Source organism: Phyllostomus discolor, chromosome 6 (genome assembly GCF_004126475.2).
Source record: "Phyllostomus discolor isolate MPI-MPIP mPhyDis1 chromosome 6, mPhyDis1.pri.v3, whole genome shotgun sequence".
Lineage (NCBI taxonomy): Eukaryota > Metazoa > Chordata > Mammalia > Chiroptera > Phyllostomidae > Phyllostomus > Phyllostomus discolor.
In genome coordinates, this window is record NC_040908.2 from 34,855,829 (window position 1) to 34,877,076 (window position 21,248).

At 40.3% G+C, this 21,248-nt stretch overlaps 1 protein-coding gene across 2 annotated transcripts in view; it reads left to right on the top strand.

The window, feature by feature from the left end:
* ACYP2 (acylphosphatase 2) overlaps positions 1–20,914 on the top strand; it is a 210,449-nt gene extending 189,535 nt beyond the window's left edge. For both annotated transcript variants that reach the window (XM_036027955.1, XM_028516147.2), the window contains one exon: positions 20,070–20,914. In XM_036027955.1, coding sequence (XP_035883848.1) covers positions 20,070–20,184 — 115 coding nt within the window. In that variant the 3' untranslated portion in view covers positions 20,185–20,914. The remainder of the gene's footprint in view (positions 1–20,069) is intronic.
* The last annotated feature ends 334 nt before the right edge of the window (positions 20,915–21,248 follow it).

A 21,248-nucleotide genomic window follows, 5' to 3' on the forward strand; every position in this document is an offset into this window, starting at 1 on the left:
ACAGGTGGTTTGATGACTGAGGTGGCACGAAGTGACTCACTGGCAGAGAGGGTATGGAGTGCATGTCTGTGCTGGACAGCGGGGTCATTACGTCCTGGGCGAGATGGAGCAAGATTTCATCACGCTACTCAGAACAGTGTGCAACTTAAAGTTTATGAATTGCTTATTTCTGGATTTTTTTGTTTAATATTTTCAGGCCACAGCTGACCCAGAGTAACTGAAACCCCAGTAACTGAAACCAAATAAAGCAATACCGTGGGTGAGGTGGGACTACTGCATAAGCACTACGTTGTACGACGGGTGTCTAGAACGTGTTCATGTTGCTCAGCAAACTTTACACCAGTTAACCAGCAACCCTTCATTTCCCTTTTCCTCCAGTTTCTGACAACCAGCAGTCCACCACATTCCCTTCATCTGTTCACCTATCAGGAGACATTTGGATCGTTTCCCTATCTTGACTACTGCGAATGGTGCCGCAGTGAACATGACAGGGCAGGAATCTCTTCGAGATCTTGATTTCAGTCCTCTTGGAGAAATGCCCATAAATGGGATTGCTGGATCATATTTAAATAACTTATTTAATTTAGTCTATCAAATTAAATGCCATGGACAAAGTAAGTCAAGGGTGCACAAGTACTAGGCACTGTCAGTGGATGTTGTGTGAATACCAGTGTCTCGATCAACAGGCTGAGAGGTGCAAGTTATCAGCCTAAGGACTCCCCGGAAATGTGAGGACAGGCTGATGTCAGGGCCTAGATGAGACTTCAGTTGGTTAAGGCTCTGCATCTTCATGGAATTAGAGGAGCAAAGATATCATGTGACAGAAATCACCAGAGCTAGAGTTTTTGTGCTCATTTTTTTTTTTTTTGTAATGTGGAAGTTAATTCTAGGCCCTGGTATTATGAAGTAAAATTAAAAAGCCAAAATCAAAACCACGTTCTTGTAAAAGAAAGTGTTGTAACTCCCGGTGAGAGAACCAGGAAGATCTTGATTGTGGGGTCATTTTCTAAGGAATTAAATACAGATTGAAGTAACATAGAACTTGGATGTTTATAGAAAATATTTTACCAATTTCCACTTTTTTCCCATTGTACAAATTCAATGAAATTTGTTTGAACAAGAAAGAGTTATAAAAACAGTAATTATACCCCATCATCTAATCGTTGTCTTCTTTAGAATGAATGAGTTGTAACAAAAACAACCAACATCATTTGCAAGCTTAATTACTGTTTATTTTCATTTATACATTGACTTATTTATATCCTATGTCCCACACAGAGCTGAAGTGACTGTTGCTCTTCATTTTATTGGTTTTATTTATAATTCATTACCTAGGAGACCCCAGTTCTCTTGAAAATGAAGTGTATGTTAATTTGAGTATTTTTGCTTCAAAAGCTTGATTTAAATAGTACATAAAAATCTCTTATGAAAGACCACAGAAGAATATCCAAGTTTTCCAAATCCATCAGAGAATACAACTCCCATGTCTGTTAGGGGTGGGGGTGGTCAGGGGCTTTAAATAAAACAACTAAAACAATAAGTGACCAGCAAACTCAACCATCTGGCATGACAAGAGAGCTAAGAATCAGTACTGGCATTTTCAGAAATTAATTCTGAGCGGGAGCACAGTTCTGCCTCATTTGGTCTTAGTTTAGGTCACACGCCTCCCCTTGCCCCCAGTATATCCCTAGAAATGTTTAAGAAAAAGCACTGAGTAAATACTTACTTCCTTATTAACAGACCAAATCATTTGACTTGCCTTCAAGTGATTAGCCAACTGAGCTAGTCACTCCCAGGGAGGCCACTGGGAGTGAGCATTTGGTGGATAAGAAAGCCAGACTGGTGACCATCTTTTCTTTTTTATATATACTCTTTAAATTTTTTTTCAACTACAGCAGACATCATATTAGTTTTAGGTGATTAGACACTTATATGACTTAAATAGTGATCATCCTGATAAGTCTAGTACCCAACTGACACCATACATAGTTATTACAATATTAACTGCACCCCCTATGTGGTACTTTACATCCCCATGACTATTTTTATTTACTTTTTTTTTTAATTATTGATTTTTAGAGGTGGGAGGAGAGAGAGAGAGAGAAACATCAATTGGTTGTTCCACACTTACTTATGCATTCATTGGTTGCTTCTTGTATGTGCCCTGACCAGGGATGGAACCCACAACCTTGGTGTATCAGGATGATGTCATAACCAACTGAGCTACCCAGCAAGGGCTCCCATAACTATATTTAGAATGGGCAATTTGTACTTCTTAATCCCTTTGGCTTTTTCACCATTTCCCCAACCCCCTTCCTAACTGGCAATCATCACTTTGTTCTTTGTATCTATGAGTCTTTTTCTATTTCATCTGTTCATTTATTTTGTTGCTTAAATTCCACATAAAAGTGAAATCATATGGTTTTTGTGTTCTTGTGTCTGACTTATTTTACTTAGCATAACGCCCTCTAGGTCCATCTATGTTATTGCAAATGGCCAGATTTCATTCTTCTTTATGGCTGAATGATATTCTGTTGTGTGTGTATATATGTATACCATATCTTCTTTATTCATTCATCTTTAGATGGACACTTAAGTTGTTGCCATATCTTTTCAAATTGGTGTTTTGGATTTTTTCAGATAAATACCCAGAGGTAGAATTTCATCTATGTCATTGCTGAGTCATATGATAGCTCTATTTTTAAGTTTTTGAGGAACCTCCATACTGTTCTTCATAGTGGCTGCACCAATTTACAAACCCACCAACAGTGTACAAGGGTTTCCTTTTTTCCACATCCTCACTAACACTTGTTTGTTGATTTATTCATGATAGCCATTCCAACAGGTGTGAGGTGATATCTCATTGTGGTTTTGATTTGCATTATTCTGATGATTTGTGATGTTGAGCATCTTTTCTGATGATTAGTGTATTGGCCATCTGTATGGCCTCTTTGGAAAAATGCCTGTTCATGTCATCTGCCCATTTTTTAATCTGATTGTTTGTTATTTTTGTATGAGTTCCTTATATTTTTTGGCTATTAACCATTTATTGGATGTATTGTTGATGAATATATTCTGCCATTTGGTAGGTTATTTTTTAATTTTGTTGGTGGTTTCCTTCACTGTACAAAACTTTTTAGTTATATACAGTCCCATTTGTTTATTTTTCTTATTTCCCATGGCCAAGAAGATACATAAAAAAATTAGTAAGAGCAATGTCAAAGAATTTACTACCTGTAATTTCCTCTAGAAGCTTTATGTTTTCACTTTTATGTTTAATTTTTAATCCAGTTTGATTTTATTTTTGTATATGGGGTTGTCCATTTTGGGGACAACATAGAAAGTTGTCCATTTGGGTTTTGGTTGGTTTTTTTTTTTTTTGGCATGTATCTGTCCAGTTTCCCCAATACCACTTATTCAAGAGTCTGTTTTTACCCCATTATATATTCTTCATCCCTTTGTCATAGAGTAATTGAGCATATAGGCATGGATTTGTTTCTGGCCTCTCTGTTCTGTTCCATTATTGTACTTACGTCCTTTAAGCTATCCTCATTTTTTTAATGACTGAAATCTCTTTTTTTTAATTTTATTTATTTATTTTTACAGAGGGAAGGACGGGAGATAGAGAGAGAGAGAGAGAGAGAGAAACATCAATGTGCGGTTGCTGGGGGTCATGGCCTGTAACCCAGGCATGTACCCTGACTGGGAATCGAACCTGTGACACTTTGATTTGCAGCCCACACTCAATCCACTGAGCTATGCCAGCCAGGGCTGCTATCCTCATTTTTTTAAATTATTTTTTCTTTTTTTGTTATGGTTGACTGTTTCCTGCTAACTTGTCTTTCAGATTGCTGAATGGATCCTCTGCTTTATCTAATCTGTTGTTGTTTCCCTTAATGTATTTCTCATTTCAGTTATTGTATACTTCATTTTTTATGGTTTTTCTTTTTTTGTTGTTGAAGATCTGAGTTCATCTATTCTTCTCCTAATTTCATTGAGCATCCTTACAACCAGTGTTTTGAACTCCATATCTGGTAGATTGCTTGACTCCATTTTGTTTAGTTCTGTTTTGGAGATTTGTCCTCTTCTTTCATTTGGGACATGTTTTTTTATCTCCTCATTTTGGCAGCCTCCCTTTGTTTGTTTTTATGTATCAGGTTGCTCTTCTCTGTCTCCCACTCTTGGCAGAGTGGCCTTATAGAGTAGGTGTTCTGTGGGTCCCTGTGGCACAGTCTCTCTGGTCACCTGAGCCAGGTGCTCCAGGAGTGTCCCTGTGTGGGTTGTGTGCCTTCCTGTTGTAGTTGATCCTTGGTTGCTGTTGACATGTCAGTGGGTGGGATCGACCCTCAGGCAGACTGGCTGTGAGAGCTGTCTGTGACCACAGTAGATGAGCTGTTGTGTTTGGGCTGACCTTACGGAGGAGAAGTTGCTTTAGTGGGGCTCTGGTGCCAGCTGAATAATTTGTGTGTCATTTGTGAAGATGGTTGGTACTCTGGTGTGTTTTGAAGTCAACCATCCTGTGTACTGGCTCTGGAGCCTCTTGGAAGGGGATCTAGTATAGGACAAATGGCTATAGTTTTTGCCCAGCTTGGTACCACCTAGTAAGAGCTATTGAATACAAAGTGATCTGCAGTTGGTTGCCACTTGTGCTTAGCTTGGACCCTTGGTGAGCACCATGATGTGAACTGCTACTTGTGCCAGGCTGTGGCGGCTTAGTTGATACTATGTCCGAAGCCAAGACTGGTGACCACTTATGTCAGGCTTGGGACCACCTGATGGAAATTACAATGCAAGCTGAGGCCATTTGCTGTTTGTGACAGTCTTGAGGCCACCTAGCAAGAGGTACAAGGCTCATCAGCACCAGCCACTGCTTGTTTGGGGTTTGTGAGCCTTTAAGAGACTTTAGGAAAGTCCACCTCATGAGCCAAGGCAGGCTAATTGTGTAGAAAAGCTGCTAGATTGAGTTTGGCAGAGAGTGAGAATTGGTTGGGGAGGGATCTCAAGGAATCACCAGGACAGGGTAAATGGTGTTAGGTTAATGGAGAGCACAGATTTGGTGGCCCTCTGCACCTGCTGGCTGTGTGTGTTGGGGATGGGGGCAGGCTCAACAAAGGAGCAATTGTGCCTGCCAGTGCTTCTATCCCAAAGAGAGTGCCCCGACCCTTGCCCCTTCAGCACTCACCCTGAACATAGTCAATTTAATTCTTTCCCATGTGTCTCTGGTACTTTCAAGCTGCTGTCCCTTCACTGGAGCTTAGGGAGGGTGTGAGTGAGCAAGTCCATGCATGGTCCCCTGAAGAGGCTGCAAAGGACTCCAGAAGTCCTCCATCTCACTCAGACACAATCTGTCTGCTGGCTTTCACAGCCAAATGTGTCAACTCCTCTTCCTGGCACTATGTCCCAGGCTGAGGAGCCTATTGTGGCTGGGACCCCTTACTCTTAAATGGGAACCTCAGGAGTGGAGATATTCCTCCTAATTTTTATACACCACACTGTGGGAATCTGCCCATTCTGTGTCCCTGCCTCTCCTAACAGTCTCAATGTGGCTTCTTCTTTATATTTTTAGCTATATGACTTTTAGTTCAGCTGGTCTTCAGGTGGTTCTCAATGATGTTTGTTCTGTAATTTCATTGTAATGTTGATGTGGTCACGGGAGGAGGTGAACACAGCATTTACCTACTGTGCCGTCTTGAATGGGGCATTTTTGAAGTCGCCTACTCCTCCTGTGGCCACTAGTTAGAAAGGGGTTAAGTTCCTTCACCTTTTCCTAATCTAGGGAAGATATCAGAAGTGTTTCCTTACAAAATTGAAGCAAATAAAGTAACCTCTTTCAAAGCACACTTCCTTAAGATGTGGGTTGTAATATGGTACAATTAGTGATAGGCTTTACCGTGCCTTTGCCCTAGAAACGAGAACAGACTGCAGTGTGTTTCAGTATAATCCAGGTGACCAGAGACAGGACAGGAACAAAGCAACTGCGAAACAAAGCAAAACAAAACAAAAACATATCCTCATTGACCTGTCTGACGTAATGATGTGTTAAATGAAAAACAGTGGTTAGTGTAGAGTTTGTAAAGAGGCAATCCATATTACCACTTCTTCTACCTTGTTTTCTAGGGCAGAAGTTACTATCATTACCTATCTCCTAGGCCAAATATGCATAGGCTGGGGAAAGAGCAATCTAATGCAACTCCCTCTCAGTACCCTTCCTCAGTTGGAATGTTCTTGTGTAAACAGATAGATGCTGTACTTGACAAGTATAGTGCCCAATGTAAATGGTATTCCATTTTATATATTGATCTCCTATGAATTTGGTTACCATGCATTTGTTCCCCTAAACTTGATCATTGCATAGAAAGCTTTTAAGATCAATTTCCTAGACCACTGAAGACCACCAGTGTAATGATGCCTCATAGGACTTCTACAGGAAGCTGCTAGTTTCTTTTTTTCTTTGACGCAAGTTTAGCTGAGGCAGGAAATAGTGTGTAATTAGCAGAGGCTCCCAAACATTAGTCCTCATCCAGCTGATTCCCAGGTCCAAACAGCACTTTCTAGAACCAATGTCAGGGAGTTCAGTTTCTTTCACAGTAGGACCCACCTCCTGGCTTTAACTTCATCACTGTAACTTCTGAGACCTCAGACTTTTTAAAAAATATTTTTATTTACTTAAGAGAGAGGGGAAGGGAGGGAGAAAGAAAGGGAGAGAAACATTGATGTATGAGGGAAACATCTGTTGGTTGCTTCTCGCACACCCCCAACTGGGGACCTGGCCAGGAACCCAGGAATGTGTCTTGGACCAGGAAATGAACCGGCCACCCTTAGGTCTGCTGGACGCCGCCCAACCCACTGAGTGACACTGGTCAGGGAAGACTTTTAATTCTATTCAAACGCAAACATACCACTCCAGTGAGTTCAGGTTTGTAAGCCTAGTTTGAGCATCCTCTTCTGAAAGTCATTTGGAAAACTAAACATGGCCCCATCTATCTATTATAGAAGTAGCTTTCAATTCAAAAGAGGGAGATGTAATATAATTAATTAAATTGCATTTTGATTCTGGTGACTACACTTTCTCTGGTCATTTTATTGGTGTCAGAGAAATTGAGCCTATCTTAGAATGCAATATTACAATTATGAATAATCTTTCTTAGAGTGGATCATTACATGTCTCTCAACCTCTTCAATTAAGTCTTTTTTTTCCCTTCTCCTTTCAGCCTCTAATCCATCCCTCTTTCATTTGTCACCTCCCACTAGATAGGCAGCTTGAATATATGGATGATATCTTTTTTTAAAAAAATATTTTATTTATTTATTTTTAGAGAGGGAAGGGAAGGAGATAGAGAGAGAGAGAAACATCAATTTGCGGTTGCTGGGGGTCATGGCCTGCAACCCAGGCATGTACCCTGACTGGGAATCGAACCTGCGAGACTTTGGTTTGCAGCCCGCACTCAATCCACTGAGCTACGCCAGCCGGGGCGATGATATCTTTTTATTTGCCTGAGATTCATCAAGCTGTTACTAAATTAAATTTCTTTATGAGAAATACAATAGTTTTAAGTCAATCAATAAGCACACACTATTTAAATTTTTGTTATTAGGGTAACAACAGTACCCTCAATTTTTGTTTTCAAACTTTAGGCAGAAACATGTTCATTGGGGTTTAGCAATAACTTTTTTAACCACCTCCAAACACATCATTAACATTAGAAAGATACACACTTGTTTCTTCACCTTCTATTTTGTTCTTCACTTTTAGAAAAGAAGGAAATGAGCTGACATGTATTTTTATGAGTACAGAAAGAAAGACATTTTGATAGGAAATGGGTATTTTCTGAATCTCTATTTGTATAACAGACTGAAATTTATGAGCATTTAACACACTAATACCGAACACATATTCAGAGGATAATATTCAAGTACCAGTTGCAGATGACCACTTAGGAACGGAAACATTACAACAGCATTCTCACCTCCCATCACTCCTGTCAGGAGCCACCCTGTGAACTGAGTCATACTTGAATTTAAAGGTAAAACACCCTCCCTAGGAGAAATGAGAATCTAAAACTAATTTTCAAAAAAAACAAAAACCCAGCAGTTGAAAAGATAAGCCATTTTCCTAACTGTGAGACACACCCAGGAAGAAGAGTTTCACTATTCTGAATTCTTGTCAGATGTTTAAAGGCTGAAAGCTCCCCTCTGCAGAGTTATCAACATGTAGTATGATATGCTCTGTCACAGATGGTCCCTTTAAAACACAGCCCAACAGTCTTAGACACATTAAAAATTTTTTTCTGAATTTCCACCTAGTGAATCTTTTTTCTAGTGGTCCTTGTGTCATTAGCTACCTCTCCATTCTGCCTTCAAACTATTTTTTTATTTAATTCTGCACAAATTATTTTCAAAGTGGTTGTCAGAGAGAGATGCCTTATGAATTTGTCTTTAAAGCCCGTGCATGCAGCTGTCTGCGGGGCTTCCACTAGACTAGCCCAGCCGGCCTGGGCTCCCCAGCAGCTTCAGGAAGGTGCTGCACGAGGCCCTCTGTCAGCACAGTCCGTGGTAGCTGGAGCCCCCAGTGTTGCTCCTCTGAGAGTGGTCCAGCCTGAAACAGCTCTCGCCCAAGGGCTGCAGCAGAGAGCTTTCAGCCCCAAGGTTCAAAGCTGTAAACAGAATGGCAGCCTGAAAATACATGTTTGTACAACATCAGAACAATGCATGCCTCACTTTAATGGAAAAAGTGTCTAGGAAAGTCTGTTGTAAAGCAGAACTCCATAAATATATTCCTACCCCTCCTCCTAATAATTTCCATTATAAAATCAAAGAAACAGAATCAGCAAGGAGGAAAAAAATAACCTCACGCTTCGTGTGTTTATATCTCTCTTTGTTGCCAACAGAATTTAAAGTGATGTACAAGGACATGTAAAACTGTGATGGGAGAGGGTAACTGAAAAGTGAAAAAGGATTAAAATAGCAACAACAAGGGTGGGAGATAAAATAGAGCTAGGAACAGGGCTTTTAACAAAGTCTAAAATAATGACCTCTGTTCAGGGTGGGTCACACTTTGGCTCTAAACTATCTGCTAATGGCCTCACCCCAAAAACTCAATTTCCTCATGAGCATTTTGGGAGCAGGTGGAAGGGGTCAGAGTGAGGGGTGGAAAATACAGGGGAGTCTGGCCAACTCCTTTTCATTTGGCTTCATGTAGGAGCACATTTTAACGTATCTGGAATAGAAAACATCTTAGACTATGTGTCCTTAAAGCAATCTTTCTCAAATATTGTTCTTGTGAGACAAGGTGCTCATAAATGCTGGAAGGCATTGGATTCAGAATCAAGGCAGGCGTGGCTTGCCAAGAACAGAACCTTAAAGACATAAAGCTGCTTAGTGTCTCTCCTCTCCTCCACAGTCAGACAGCTAAAGAGATTGATCTGTTCTTTCCATCTCCATCTGTCTCCATTCACTCACTTCCCCCTCGCTCCTGAGATCATTCTCATCTGGCTTCCACCCTCCCCACTTCACTGAAGCTGATCCTGCTCAGGTCCCCAATGCACTTGTCAGTTCATGTTGTACTTGGAGCTCAGCAGCATTTGGAAGTTGACTGCTCTCTCCTTAAAATACTCCGGGCCCTTAGTTTTTCTAACACCATACTTTGTGGTCATCTCCCTGTCCTCTGATCACTCTTTCCACCTGTCCCCTGTCTGCTTCTGCTTTCCTGCCTGATCCTTCAAGGTTGGTGTTCCTTGGGATTTCTGTTCTGGGGCTGAAAAGAATTCAAGATCTGACAGAGTCCATAAAAGAGTCGTTATGATGTACACCAGCAAAAAACATTTCTAATCTTCTGTATAGTGTAGTGTAGAATTTCAAGAAGTTCTTTTAAGTGAATAATAGTGGTGGTAGACAAGGCATATTGTCTTGCTCAACCCCTGTTCCAAGCTCTTCCTGCTATCTTTTCTTCACTGCAGACTCTGGAGAGCTAGAGAACTCTTTTCCCGATTCTCTTGCAGCTAGAGTTTCAAATATGGTTTAGGCTTCATCACTCAGAAGTCCTCCTGTGAAATTTGGAACTGAGGTGGGGAGAGAAGCAGCAGCACCTGAGTCATCCATTTGGCTGGCACGGGGGTCTGGCAGACATTACGTGGCTCTGGAGCCAACAATTTGGGTGGGGGCTTCTTGATGCCCGGAGTGCAGTTAGGGTACTGTGTTCATAAATGCAGTGATTTGGGTGGCAGCCTCCTGATTCCCAGCAGTTCCCTAATGGACCTATCAGAAAAAAAATTGTCTAAGGCTTGCAAATAGAGATTACAGGGTATCCTTCAGGGAATTTCTGAGTATTGTCTAGTGGGACTTTCAGGAATTTTCAGATTCTGTGTGGATGTACTGCATCTATTAGCAAGTTGAGTTTAGCATTCCTGATTGTATGTGTATAATGCATGCATACAAGTGTGCGTGTGTATATCTAAATTCTCCTCTGAACCAGACATAATGTCCTCTAGGTTCCCTTAGTAGTTAATGCATTGAATTAAAATCTTTGACACAGGTCTTATTTGCATGAGAATCACAGTTTTCACATTTGATACATTAGCAGCCAATTCTACAGAGTTGCTCCAAGAGGCCCAATATAAATCTCTTCTTCCAGCCATTCCACTGAGTTTGTAAGGACCTAATTCCCTATGTTAAATTCCATTTTAAAATAGCTGGGGTGGTTTTCATTACCTGCACCCTGACTGATACAATAGCAAAAAATGATTGTTTACTATTTCCTAGACAGTATTAAACACTTTACACAGATGATCTCATTTAACCTTCATAACAACTCCAGGAGATGGGCAGCATCCCTCCGTTTTACAGATAAGACACTGAGTTTAAGAAACTTGCCCAGGATGACCAGTTAAGAAGTGGTAGCTAGATACACATCCAAGCTGAATGATCCCAGAGTCCACTTACATTACCACTGTGCCAGCATCTGATTTCTTTCCCCTTTGTAAACAAAGCATAAAGAAGATTGTATCTGTCACTTTGCTGATCTGGAAACAGGGGTGGCAGAGGAGCTAGAGGCTTCAGTCCTGGGCTCACTTCTGCCTTCTCTGCTCCCAGGCCCTTTGATTCGGCTGGCTGGGTCTCAGAATCCGGGGGTAGCTCTTCCAGACTCTCTCCCAGCTGAGGTCAATGGCATACCATTCCCCACTGCAGCTGAGAAGTTGCTCTGCCAAGACCAGGAAGTGTCACTAGTGGAATTGCACTACAAGTGTGTAACTTCACAGGTCACAGATCTTGCAAAAACAGATTGCTCACCAACTGAGGTAAAGGCAGAGAACACTGTAATAACTGATCTCCAGGACCTACTCTGTGTGTCAGGCACATTAAGCGCACTTTACATACATTCTCTTTAACCCTTTCAATAACTCAGTGAGGTGAGCATTAGTATCCCCATCTTCAAGATGAGGAATCTGCTCTTCGGTTTGATATGCAAGTCCTGGATCACCCTTGATAATCATTGAACTCTTCATTAGTCATGGGCTATACATCTGACAGAAAATTTAGACATTATATTCAAATACCATAAAAATGCTTATCTTGATAAAAAAGTGTATGGTATTATTTGTCCACATGTAAGTGAATAAGGAAACTTGCTAAAGAAAGGAGAATAGCAAAAATATTACATACAACTCTTCCATTATTAATGCTAGTTTGAAAGCTTGATATGGGCAGGCAACTCAATATTGTCCAGCATGCACCACGTTAGCTTTTAATTCATTAAATGTCTTTTTCTACTGTCTGCTTTCTTGCTATGCTCTACATTTTATACTGGTGCTGCAGAGATATCTGACAGGATTTATGCTGCCCCACTTCAGTCCCAGGAAATAGAACTGCTATGAATTATTAATAGTGGCTTTCTAGTGCTTTAATTTCACCTCTTTGTTTCAGAGAAGGATATTAGTTCAATGGAATATTTTATATCGCCTGAGGAGCCTACTACATTTTGTAGGAAACACTAACTGACTTAAATTATAGAAAAGACAGTTCTGTGTTGATTTCCACTTCTACATATGGTGGATTCTCCGTGTGTTCCACTCCCCAGTAGCCTTGCTCAGTGATGGGTTAATAGGGCAGTTTTCCAGCTGAGCTCTTCAGAGCCTTTGGGATTCCCCGGAGGGGCTCCGGCTGCAGCTGGGGAAAGTGCTGTGCTGCCCCTCCCACCATCCCCGTGCTTCAGAGAAGCACTTCACTGTAAGTATTAAGCTTTCGTGTAAGATTATGTTGGAAGAAAGGATTCTTTTTTTTTTTTCAGTTTAAAATCCTGAGTTAACACAACAAATATAATAGTATGTATTTGTACCTCTTTGGGATAGTAAGAAAAGTGTCTAAGGCTTTTTATTTGATAATCACAATATGTCTGAACATATATAAACAACCGTGTAATGCACTTGACTGAGCTGCCAGCATGTCACATGACTAGGTTTACAGGATGGACTTGGCCCCCCTCTGGTGTTGTAATACCCACCCTGACCATGCTTGTTAATATAATAAGTAAACTCACAGTCGCAAGAAACACAGTAAAATTTGGGGACTGACAAAAATAAATAAACAGATTCTATGTGTAAACTTGGTCCATATGCCTATATTCAGGTGTGAGGTCAGATGATGGATAGGCCTCCAACTTCCTGTAAGGGGACGAATATAGTCATTACTTGTGTTATTTCATAGGAGATTGTCATGTGTAGAAAATTTTCTGTAATAAGAGCAGCTATTTCTTTACCTTTTCAAAGAGTGTAAAAAAAAACCCAGAAGAGTTTTGTTTCATATGAGGTGAAATAAGAGTTGAAAGGTCACACTCAGGGAAGGCAGGCAGGTGACAGATTCATTCATTCAGTATTTATTTATTGAGTGCCTACTATCCCTTAGTGTAGTGATAGATGTTGGGGATAAATAATGAATAAGGCTCTAACCCTGCCCTCTTGGAACTTTACTCTAATGTGGAGTGGGCACACAGTGCATACATAAACATAGCAATTACAGAATGTGATAACTTCCATGACGCACACAACAGGTTGAGGGCGGGCCCTCTTCGGATACCGGGGAGTCTGAGAAGGGCCTCTGGGAGGGCAGCAACCACGTGCGTTTCAGAAGGCCGCAGCTGGCCTAGTTGCTGGCTGCCAAGGCCATAAGTGCGTGGCACTTACGTACTTGATAGCTAAATGGGGGCCATCTGTACCAAAGGATTCGAATGCTGTGGGGATGCCGAGGGGACCAATATAGTTGGTGACTGCCTGAACAGAAACAGAAAAACACAGCCCAGTTAATTCATTACACACAGATTTTTCCTTGGTCATTTAACATTTATCAACTCTGTGCCTTACTCATTTCTTTAATGCAGAGATGGCCTGAAGAATACTTAAAAGTAATACGTGCAAGATCATTGTCGTTTAGCATTCCATAAAAAAATTTTTTTTGAAAGCTGTGTAGAATCTTTGTCAAACATGTAATGAATGTATCCATAATGAAATTCCTTCTTATATTATTACTGTATAATTGGAAAAGACAATATGATTTTGGTAAGGGAATAAAATAGAGTTAATACAAACTGATTTAATTTTCAAAATCTCTATGTTAGACATTTAAAATATATTAAAGGGTTATCAGGTAACATGATATCTGTCAATAGAATTTTCTAATTTACATTCTTATTCTTTCATTTTTATTAGTTGAACTTTCTTATTTTTTTTAAAGTTTAACAGTGGATCAAGTTTCTTAAGTAAAAATACTTGAAAGATATATGCATACAAAGTGAATTCAGATTTACAGCATAAATGCTAGACTTCAGTCTCTTTTAAGAAAATACATTAGGTTGGTCAAAAACTCCATAACGTTTTTTTTCATATGATGGCTCTAGTAGCACTTAGCTGTCTTTAACTTCAGTTGAAACAACTGTTAGATTTTATTGTGACAGCTGTCATATCAGTGTGCACTTAAACGTATCAAAATTGGTGAATTTTTGTGAAGCCATTTTAATATTGAAGATAGAAGAAACACAACATTTTCAGCCTACTATCTTTTATTGTTTCCAGACAGATAAAAACACACTGAAATGCAAAAAAAAGATTTGTGCAGTGTATGGAGAAGAAGCTGTGAGTGATCAAATGTGTTAAAAGTGATTACAAAGTTTCTTGGTACTTTTGACATTTTGGTCAAATAATTCTTTGCTGTGGGGCTGTCTTGTGCATGGAAGATGTTTAGCAGCTCCCCTGGCCTCTACCCACTAGAAGCCAATAGTGGGAGAGAGCTGACATACTCAATATCCAAATCAGTAAAGTTATTGATGAAAATTAGAAAATATGTCTTTTATTTTATGGAAAAAACTAAACAGACTTTTTGGAAAACCCAATAATTCACCCATCCATCCAACCATCCATTTAATATTTCTTGAGTCTATTAAATGAAAACATAAAACATAAAACACGCTGGAGCCAGAGCGATGTATTATGGTCATGCTGACTGACCCCTTGGCTGGGTGAACGCTGTTAATGTTGCTTTCTCTGCACAGTTACTGTGGCAATTCTCTGAAACACATGTAAGCAGTCAATGTGGTTAGATAGCCTAAAATAAAGAGCAATTTGAAATTATCCTGGCAATGTGATAACAATAGACTGGCAAGATGAATTCAGGAATAATACAAAAAGTGGTTTGCCCAGGAGCCCCAAAGAAAAGAGAAACTGTCATACAACTAAGACAGTTCCATAAGGCATCTGTGCAGTGTAAGAGATCACTAGTTTGCATGTATGCCAGTTTAAGAACATGATGACTAAAAAGCATCTTGCTCAACATAGCAAGAAAAATAGAATATATCTAAGTATAAACTTATCAAGAAATATACAGGACCCGAATTAAGCAAAGTACAAAATTTTAATAAGGAACATAAAGACTTAGAGAAAAATGATGACAAGGTTAAATGTTTGTTAGAATATCAGATTTCTCTGAATTAAGATTCAAAAGGGGATTTGAAGGGATTGGACACAATTACGCCAAAATCTAGCAGACAGTAGAGGACAGACAGGATATTTAGGAACAGAAGACTAAAGAGGCAGGGGCGGCAGTGCAGGGACTACGGGACATTAAAATGTAGGCTAACACTATAATAATTAAAACAGCTGGGAACCAGTTTACGGATTAACCAAAGATACCAATGGAGCCAAATAGAATGTATACACAGATTTAGTATATGGTAATAGTTGTGCTGGTGAAAATATCTAGCCATTCAAAATTAAAACATCTTTTTTCATAAATGCAATCACATTTCAGATGGATTGAAGAATTAAATATAAAGTATAAAGCCATACTTTCAGTTAAAGGTGTTACCATTTTAAACATATACATGCACCTGCTTCCTCTTAAACTCCACCTAAGTATGAGTAAAATGGATTTTTTTAAAAAAGGGTTTAAACATCCACAAGGACAAAGAATGGGAAAGAAAGCTACAGCAATGAAACTTTGGAAATTAGAAAGCAGGTGAGCTAGTGGTAATGCAGACCTGAATTATAAGGCTTGGGTGGGTGGGAGCAGAGAAATGGCCCAATTAACACAATGACCCACACACACACACAACAATAAGCAGGCAAATGGAAGTGGATAGAAAGGTGGGGTTAAAAATAGGATTGAAAATCTGTTTAATGAGCAGTTCCCCTCCCCGCACCCCACACTGGGGAGCAGCTGTCCCGTACGCCCAGGCAGAAGCCGGTGTTTCATGTCCTGGAGAGGTCTACTGGTCACAGCTGAAAAAAAGCTATGGAGCTGAAAACAGAGGAATTCGGAGAAGGTTACACACTGAATGTCGAGGACTTGACCTTCTTCCCAGAGTCTCAGAACATGCAAAGCCAGGTGTATGCACTCTAGGTAGGATATTGGATGTGTCCTCCCTGGAGGACCTGACCAGTCCAAGAAACATGATATAAAAATACCCAGTCAGAGGCTCCCCACTGAAATGGTTCATTCAATTCACCCTAATAAACATAAGACCACAGCTGTGTAGCTGGCCAAAGTCAAGTCCATTTCACATGGGGACCCTGCATTCCATTGCTCCCTCCAGGAAACATCTATTCTTCAATCTGCCCCTCAGGTGGACTGTCCCTATTGAGAAGCCTTTGGCCCAGGCATTGACCCCTTCCTCCACCAGCGTGGACCACCCTTGCAGGTCAGGCCTCTAAGGAAGCACACGGCACGGCAGGCAGGCATGTTTGCAGCCCCGGGCCATCCAGTCTAATCTCCAGGGCCCTCATTACTCTTTATGAATTCTTTCATTTCAGTCAACATTTGTTAACTCCTATGGCAGTCACTAACACCCTTTCTTTAATTCCTCAAACTACCTCCACCTCCCATCAGTAAATTACCTTACCTCCTATTTTACTCAGAAAATGGAGGCCATCTCCTGTGAATGCCTCTTCATATCCAAATTGCTCTCCAGTTATTTTGACCCCATTGCCTTCTCTTCTGTACAGATGAGGTGTGTCCTGTTTCTTCCAGCCTGTCCTAGGAGCTCGTCATACCAACTGCCTTTCCTTTGTCTTGCATCTCCAGTTCATTCCCTTTGCCCACGTGTGAGAGCATGTGCAGTGGACTCAGATTCCCTTTCAGGACTGAAAGGTTTCTTCCCCAGATGCTGGAGGTGCTGCGGGCACGTGGCCCTCAGTCCAGAATGGCCTCAGCAGAAGGGAGTCACTAAAGGTCACACCTCCTTCTCTGGGCAGCTTCTCTCTACGGACTGGCTCATATGGGGATATGCAGACCCAGCCCTCTCACCTCAACTCTGGACAGCTTTGAAGGGTGTTCCTGAGTCAGAGCTCCACTGTGTTGGCTGAGGGTTAAATGGAGGCCGCATCTCTGCCCAACTTCTCCCTCTGTCCCGTCCTGTCTCCTTTCCTTGCCTCCCACGGTTATATATTGATGTTTAAGTGCTTTTCACATTGTGAGAATATTGCAAATAAGGTTTCCAGTTTGCTCTTTGGTTTGGCTCTGCTTGAGACATTTTTTGACCATTTAATGGAATTAAAAATGTTAAAGTTTTACATTTTAAACTGGTTAATGTTATCAATAGTCCTCCTATGCTTCTTGGTTTCCTGTCATGCTCAAATTACCATTCCCCATTCTAAGATTTGAAAAACTCAATAGTATTTTCTTTAAAACTTAGCTCAAATGCCATTGCTACCACAAAGGTGTCCCTGAGTACCTTGACCAGAAGTTAGCCCCAATTCCTCTCCCCCTTTGTATAAAAATCACATTGCACATAACATCCTGCCTTATTAGTTATTTTTATTATTCTCTAAACTCTTCTAGTAGATTGTAAGCAACTGAGGGAAAAAACTCCAGCATCTAGAATATGCCTTGCATTCAGTGCCACTTAAATATGTATGTAATTGAATTAACTGGTTGTGGTTGTTTTCCACACTAAGGGTGAGTGTGTGTCTGTGTGTGTGTATCCAATCCTCAGTAATTAGATTTAAATTTGTGTGAAAATCTGTGACTAGTTCTTTTTTGCTTAGAACTGTCCTGCCATCTCCAGACCCGAGCCATGCCTGTTGAGGGCCAACTGCAGGAGCAGCACATGAAGACTGAGGTCGTAGGGCTTGCCAAGTGACTGGTGACCAGAACACTCCTAAGTGAGCAGGCAGGTCAGGCAAGATGGTTCCTAGCACCAGGGGTGGCGTGTGGGGAGGCATAGCACAACGTGGCCCTCCTCTGACACACACAAACACACGGAGTGTAAATGGAGCCAAATCACCTAACAGCATGACCGTTCTGCCCCCACTGGGACATAGATTCCGTCTTAGCCATAGGTCTGGCTGCTGAGGTTCTCGATGGTGCTGAAGGCCAGCTAAGGCAGGCAGTCAGGCTCTCAGCTAGTTAAATACAGTGAAGTATCAGCTCTGGTGGATTAGTCCCCTGCAGCTCCTATGCCCACTATTCATCACTGATTCCATTTTCTCTCTTTTCATTCTCTCTTGAGCCTGTTCAACTGTGGCTTTCAATCCACCAAAACTGCTCCTGTCAAGGCCACCAGTGAACTCTGGTGGCCACTTCTCTGTCCTCACCTTACCTGACCAGCGAGCAGCAGTGTTGACTCGCCCAATGCCCCCCTCCCTGTTCCCAGAGGGCTTCATTGGACTCAGGACGTGATGCTGTCCCAGCTTTTCTCCTCCCTCACTGGATGCTTTCCTCTCCCCGTGTGCTGGTTCTTCCTCTTCTTCCTGAGCTTTTAACATGGGGCAGATCTAAGATGCAGTCAGTCTTTGGACCTCTTCCCTTTTCCATCTATATTCATTTTCTTGGTGATCCCATGCAATCTTATGGCTTTCGGTTTTATCTGCCAACAAATTCCAAATTTCATCCCCTCCAGCCAGACCCATAGATCCAACTGCACAGCCAACATCTTGTTTAGCTGTCTAACAGAGACCTCAAACTTACCATCCCCAAACCGAACTTCCGCTCTTCCCCACGTCTGCTCTTCTCACAGCCTCTCTATCTCAGTCAGTGACAGCACCATCCAGGTAGTTTTTCAAACATATAACCCTGACCTCATCCTTTAGTCCCCTCCCTTTCTCACCACAATCTGTCAGCAAGTCTTTTGACTACACCTTCAAAATATATCCAGAATCCGACCACTTGCCATCACCACCCTGTAAACTACAGTAATACCCTGTACTAGTGGTTTAACTGTTCTGTGTGTCTCTTTCCTCATCAGTAATCTAGGAGTAATAAGGGACCACAACTCACAGGGTTAATGTGTGAACTAAGAGAAATAGTATACGTAAAGAACTAGCACAGTGCTGGGCAGTTAGTTCACAATAAATGTTAGCTTCTGTTGTTTCTGGCTTTTCTTTTCTAGAAGGTTGTAAGGAGATCTGACTTGTAAAACTGAAGTCATCAGCTCCTTTTCATGGTAACTAATTTTATTCTTCAACATGTGCAATTTTCACTTCTTAAGATTTCAATTAAATGAATTAAAGAACATGTGCCGCTGTGTTCATGGGTTGGCTTCCAAAAAAGAAGAAAGGGAAAAATTCACCTTTCCCAGTAAAACTATTACAAATAAGAACCAGACAGGGTGTTACATAGCACTATGGCAATTTGAAGCATTAGAATTCTTCTCTTGCCTAGTAGTAATTTTCAGCTAATCAGACCACTTTAGCCTAGAAAATGCTTTAAATTCAAGGTTCCATAAGATCATTAATATGATATTGCACAGCTTACACAGCACGAGTTTCACAACCGGGAGATATGAGGCAAGTCGTGGGACATCTCTGCAAAAGCTGGGGTAACTGCCACCACTGGTATGAAATGGCCCCATGTTTTTAACCTGCAGTCCCACTGTATGTCTTCCCAACTATTGCCTGAGTTGTCAGCTATGTTACAATAAGCCTTAATTATGTAGGAAGCATCTTGGGTAAGTACCCAAATGCATAAATTAAACACATGGATACTGCTAATAAGTTAAGAAAAACCATTGCACTATATGAACAGAAAAACAATTTCAGAACATTTAACTTGTCCCTTTAATGCAGCCAATTTGCTAATATATGGTAAGGAATGGTTTCTTAATAGATAAGAAAAAAATGTTCATCTAATTTTAATGTTTATGGAAAATCACATTCTTTATTATTTCATCCATTCTTTCCCCCTTCTCATCCTCCCTTCCTCCCTCCATTCTACCATACCTACCATGTGCTGGGCAGTAAGAAAAATAATGGTAGAATATTTTTATTACTTCTTTGTAAAAATATTTTAATCCTTTTCTGTAGCTCAAGAACTACAGAATAATGGCCTTGGATGTTTTAAGAGGGGTGAAATAACTTCAAAAACACTAGTCGACTGTATTTAATTTGGTATTCACTTTATTTTGTCCATATGTAATTATATAATAGACTCTGGTATTCTGATACATATGTGATGTATACAATATAAAAAATATTATTTTCCATTATATGCAAAAGTTACTTAGTAGAAGTAAACTCCCACTGTGGGATCATTTTAGCTAATCTATACACACTTGACATGCTCATTTGCATGTATCTGTTTGTGTTTTGCAGGAAGTCCTGGCTGAGCAAGGTGGGAAGTCCCAGTTCTCGCATTGACCGCACAAACTTTTCTAACGAAAAAACCATCTCTAAGCTGGAATATTCTAATTTCAGTATTCGGTACTAATAGGAATAAAAACCATAGTGTTCATCCTGCACAATAGACACCATATATTCTTAGGTCTGTGTACTAGGGTAATAGTAGTAGAGTAGGGTAAGAAAAGGACTCTGTTCTGAAAGCTGCAACATTATATGTATTAATAAAATGTCTGAGCCTGAAATAGTTTCATTCAACTATGTTTTTACCAATCAAAAAATAAGTGTCCTAAAATAAAAAATGTCATCACAAAATATTTAATATGAATAGTTAATTTAAACTTGTTTCATGGAAACTGATTCTAATGAATGTTATAGTACACATGTTATTTGGCTAGGCTAGACATAAATAAATAAAATTAGCCATTTAAAAATCACTTAAGGTACTGATGTCTGAATTGAACTCTAAAACTTTCTGGATCATTTGTTATTAAAGTTGAGTAATTTTAATTACTCAAAAAGAACCAATAGTTAGATATAAATGTATAAAATGATCAGTACAATCATAAAATAACATCAATAAAGAGTTAAGTTTTTAAATTCTGACTGAGAACATGATTCGGTACTTGGGCTGGAGCTCCCTAATGCATTCTGTGAACTTACTGTTCTGTGTAGTGAAGGGAGGAGGGATGTTAACTGAGGGGAACCCACAATTCAGCAGAGGAAGCAGCAAGATTTGTATCAACAACCATCCACGACCGGTATCCTTTAACCAGAAAGGAACTGATGGAGAGTCTAAATAAATCATATTATCCCCTAAACTTGGTCTATCATGCAAATGATTTTTAAGCAACAGAGTATTTTAAGGGGAAGTTTCATTTCTATACCCCAGAATCACACTATTGAAAAAGGAAGAACTTTAACTCAAAATACTGGGGAGTTTCAAAGGGGTATATACTTGCATATGGCCTTCATTAAAATAAAATTTTACCTGGAATTTAATACATAAAGAAAGTGAAAAAGCACAACCAGCATGAGCGAAATGGGGACAAGGTCCCTGGAACCCTGCACACCTGGTCTGGTCTTCCTCTTGCATCTTGTCCTCTGGACAATTTCAACTTCCTTAGGAATACAGGTGAGAAACCACCATCTGAT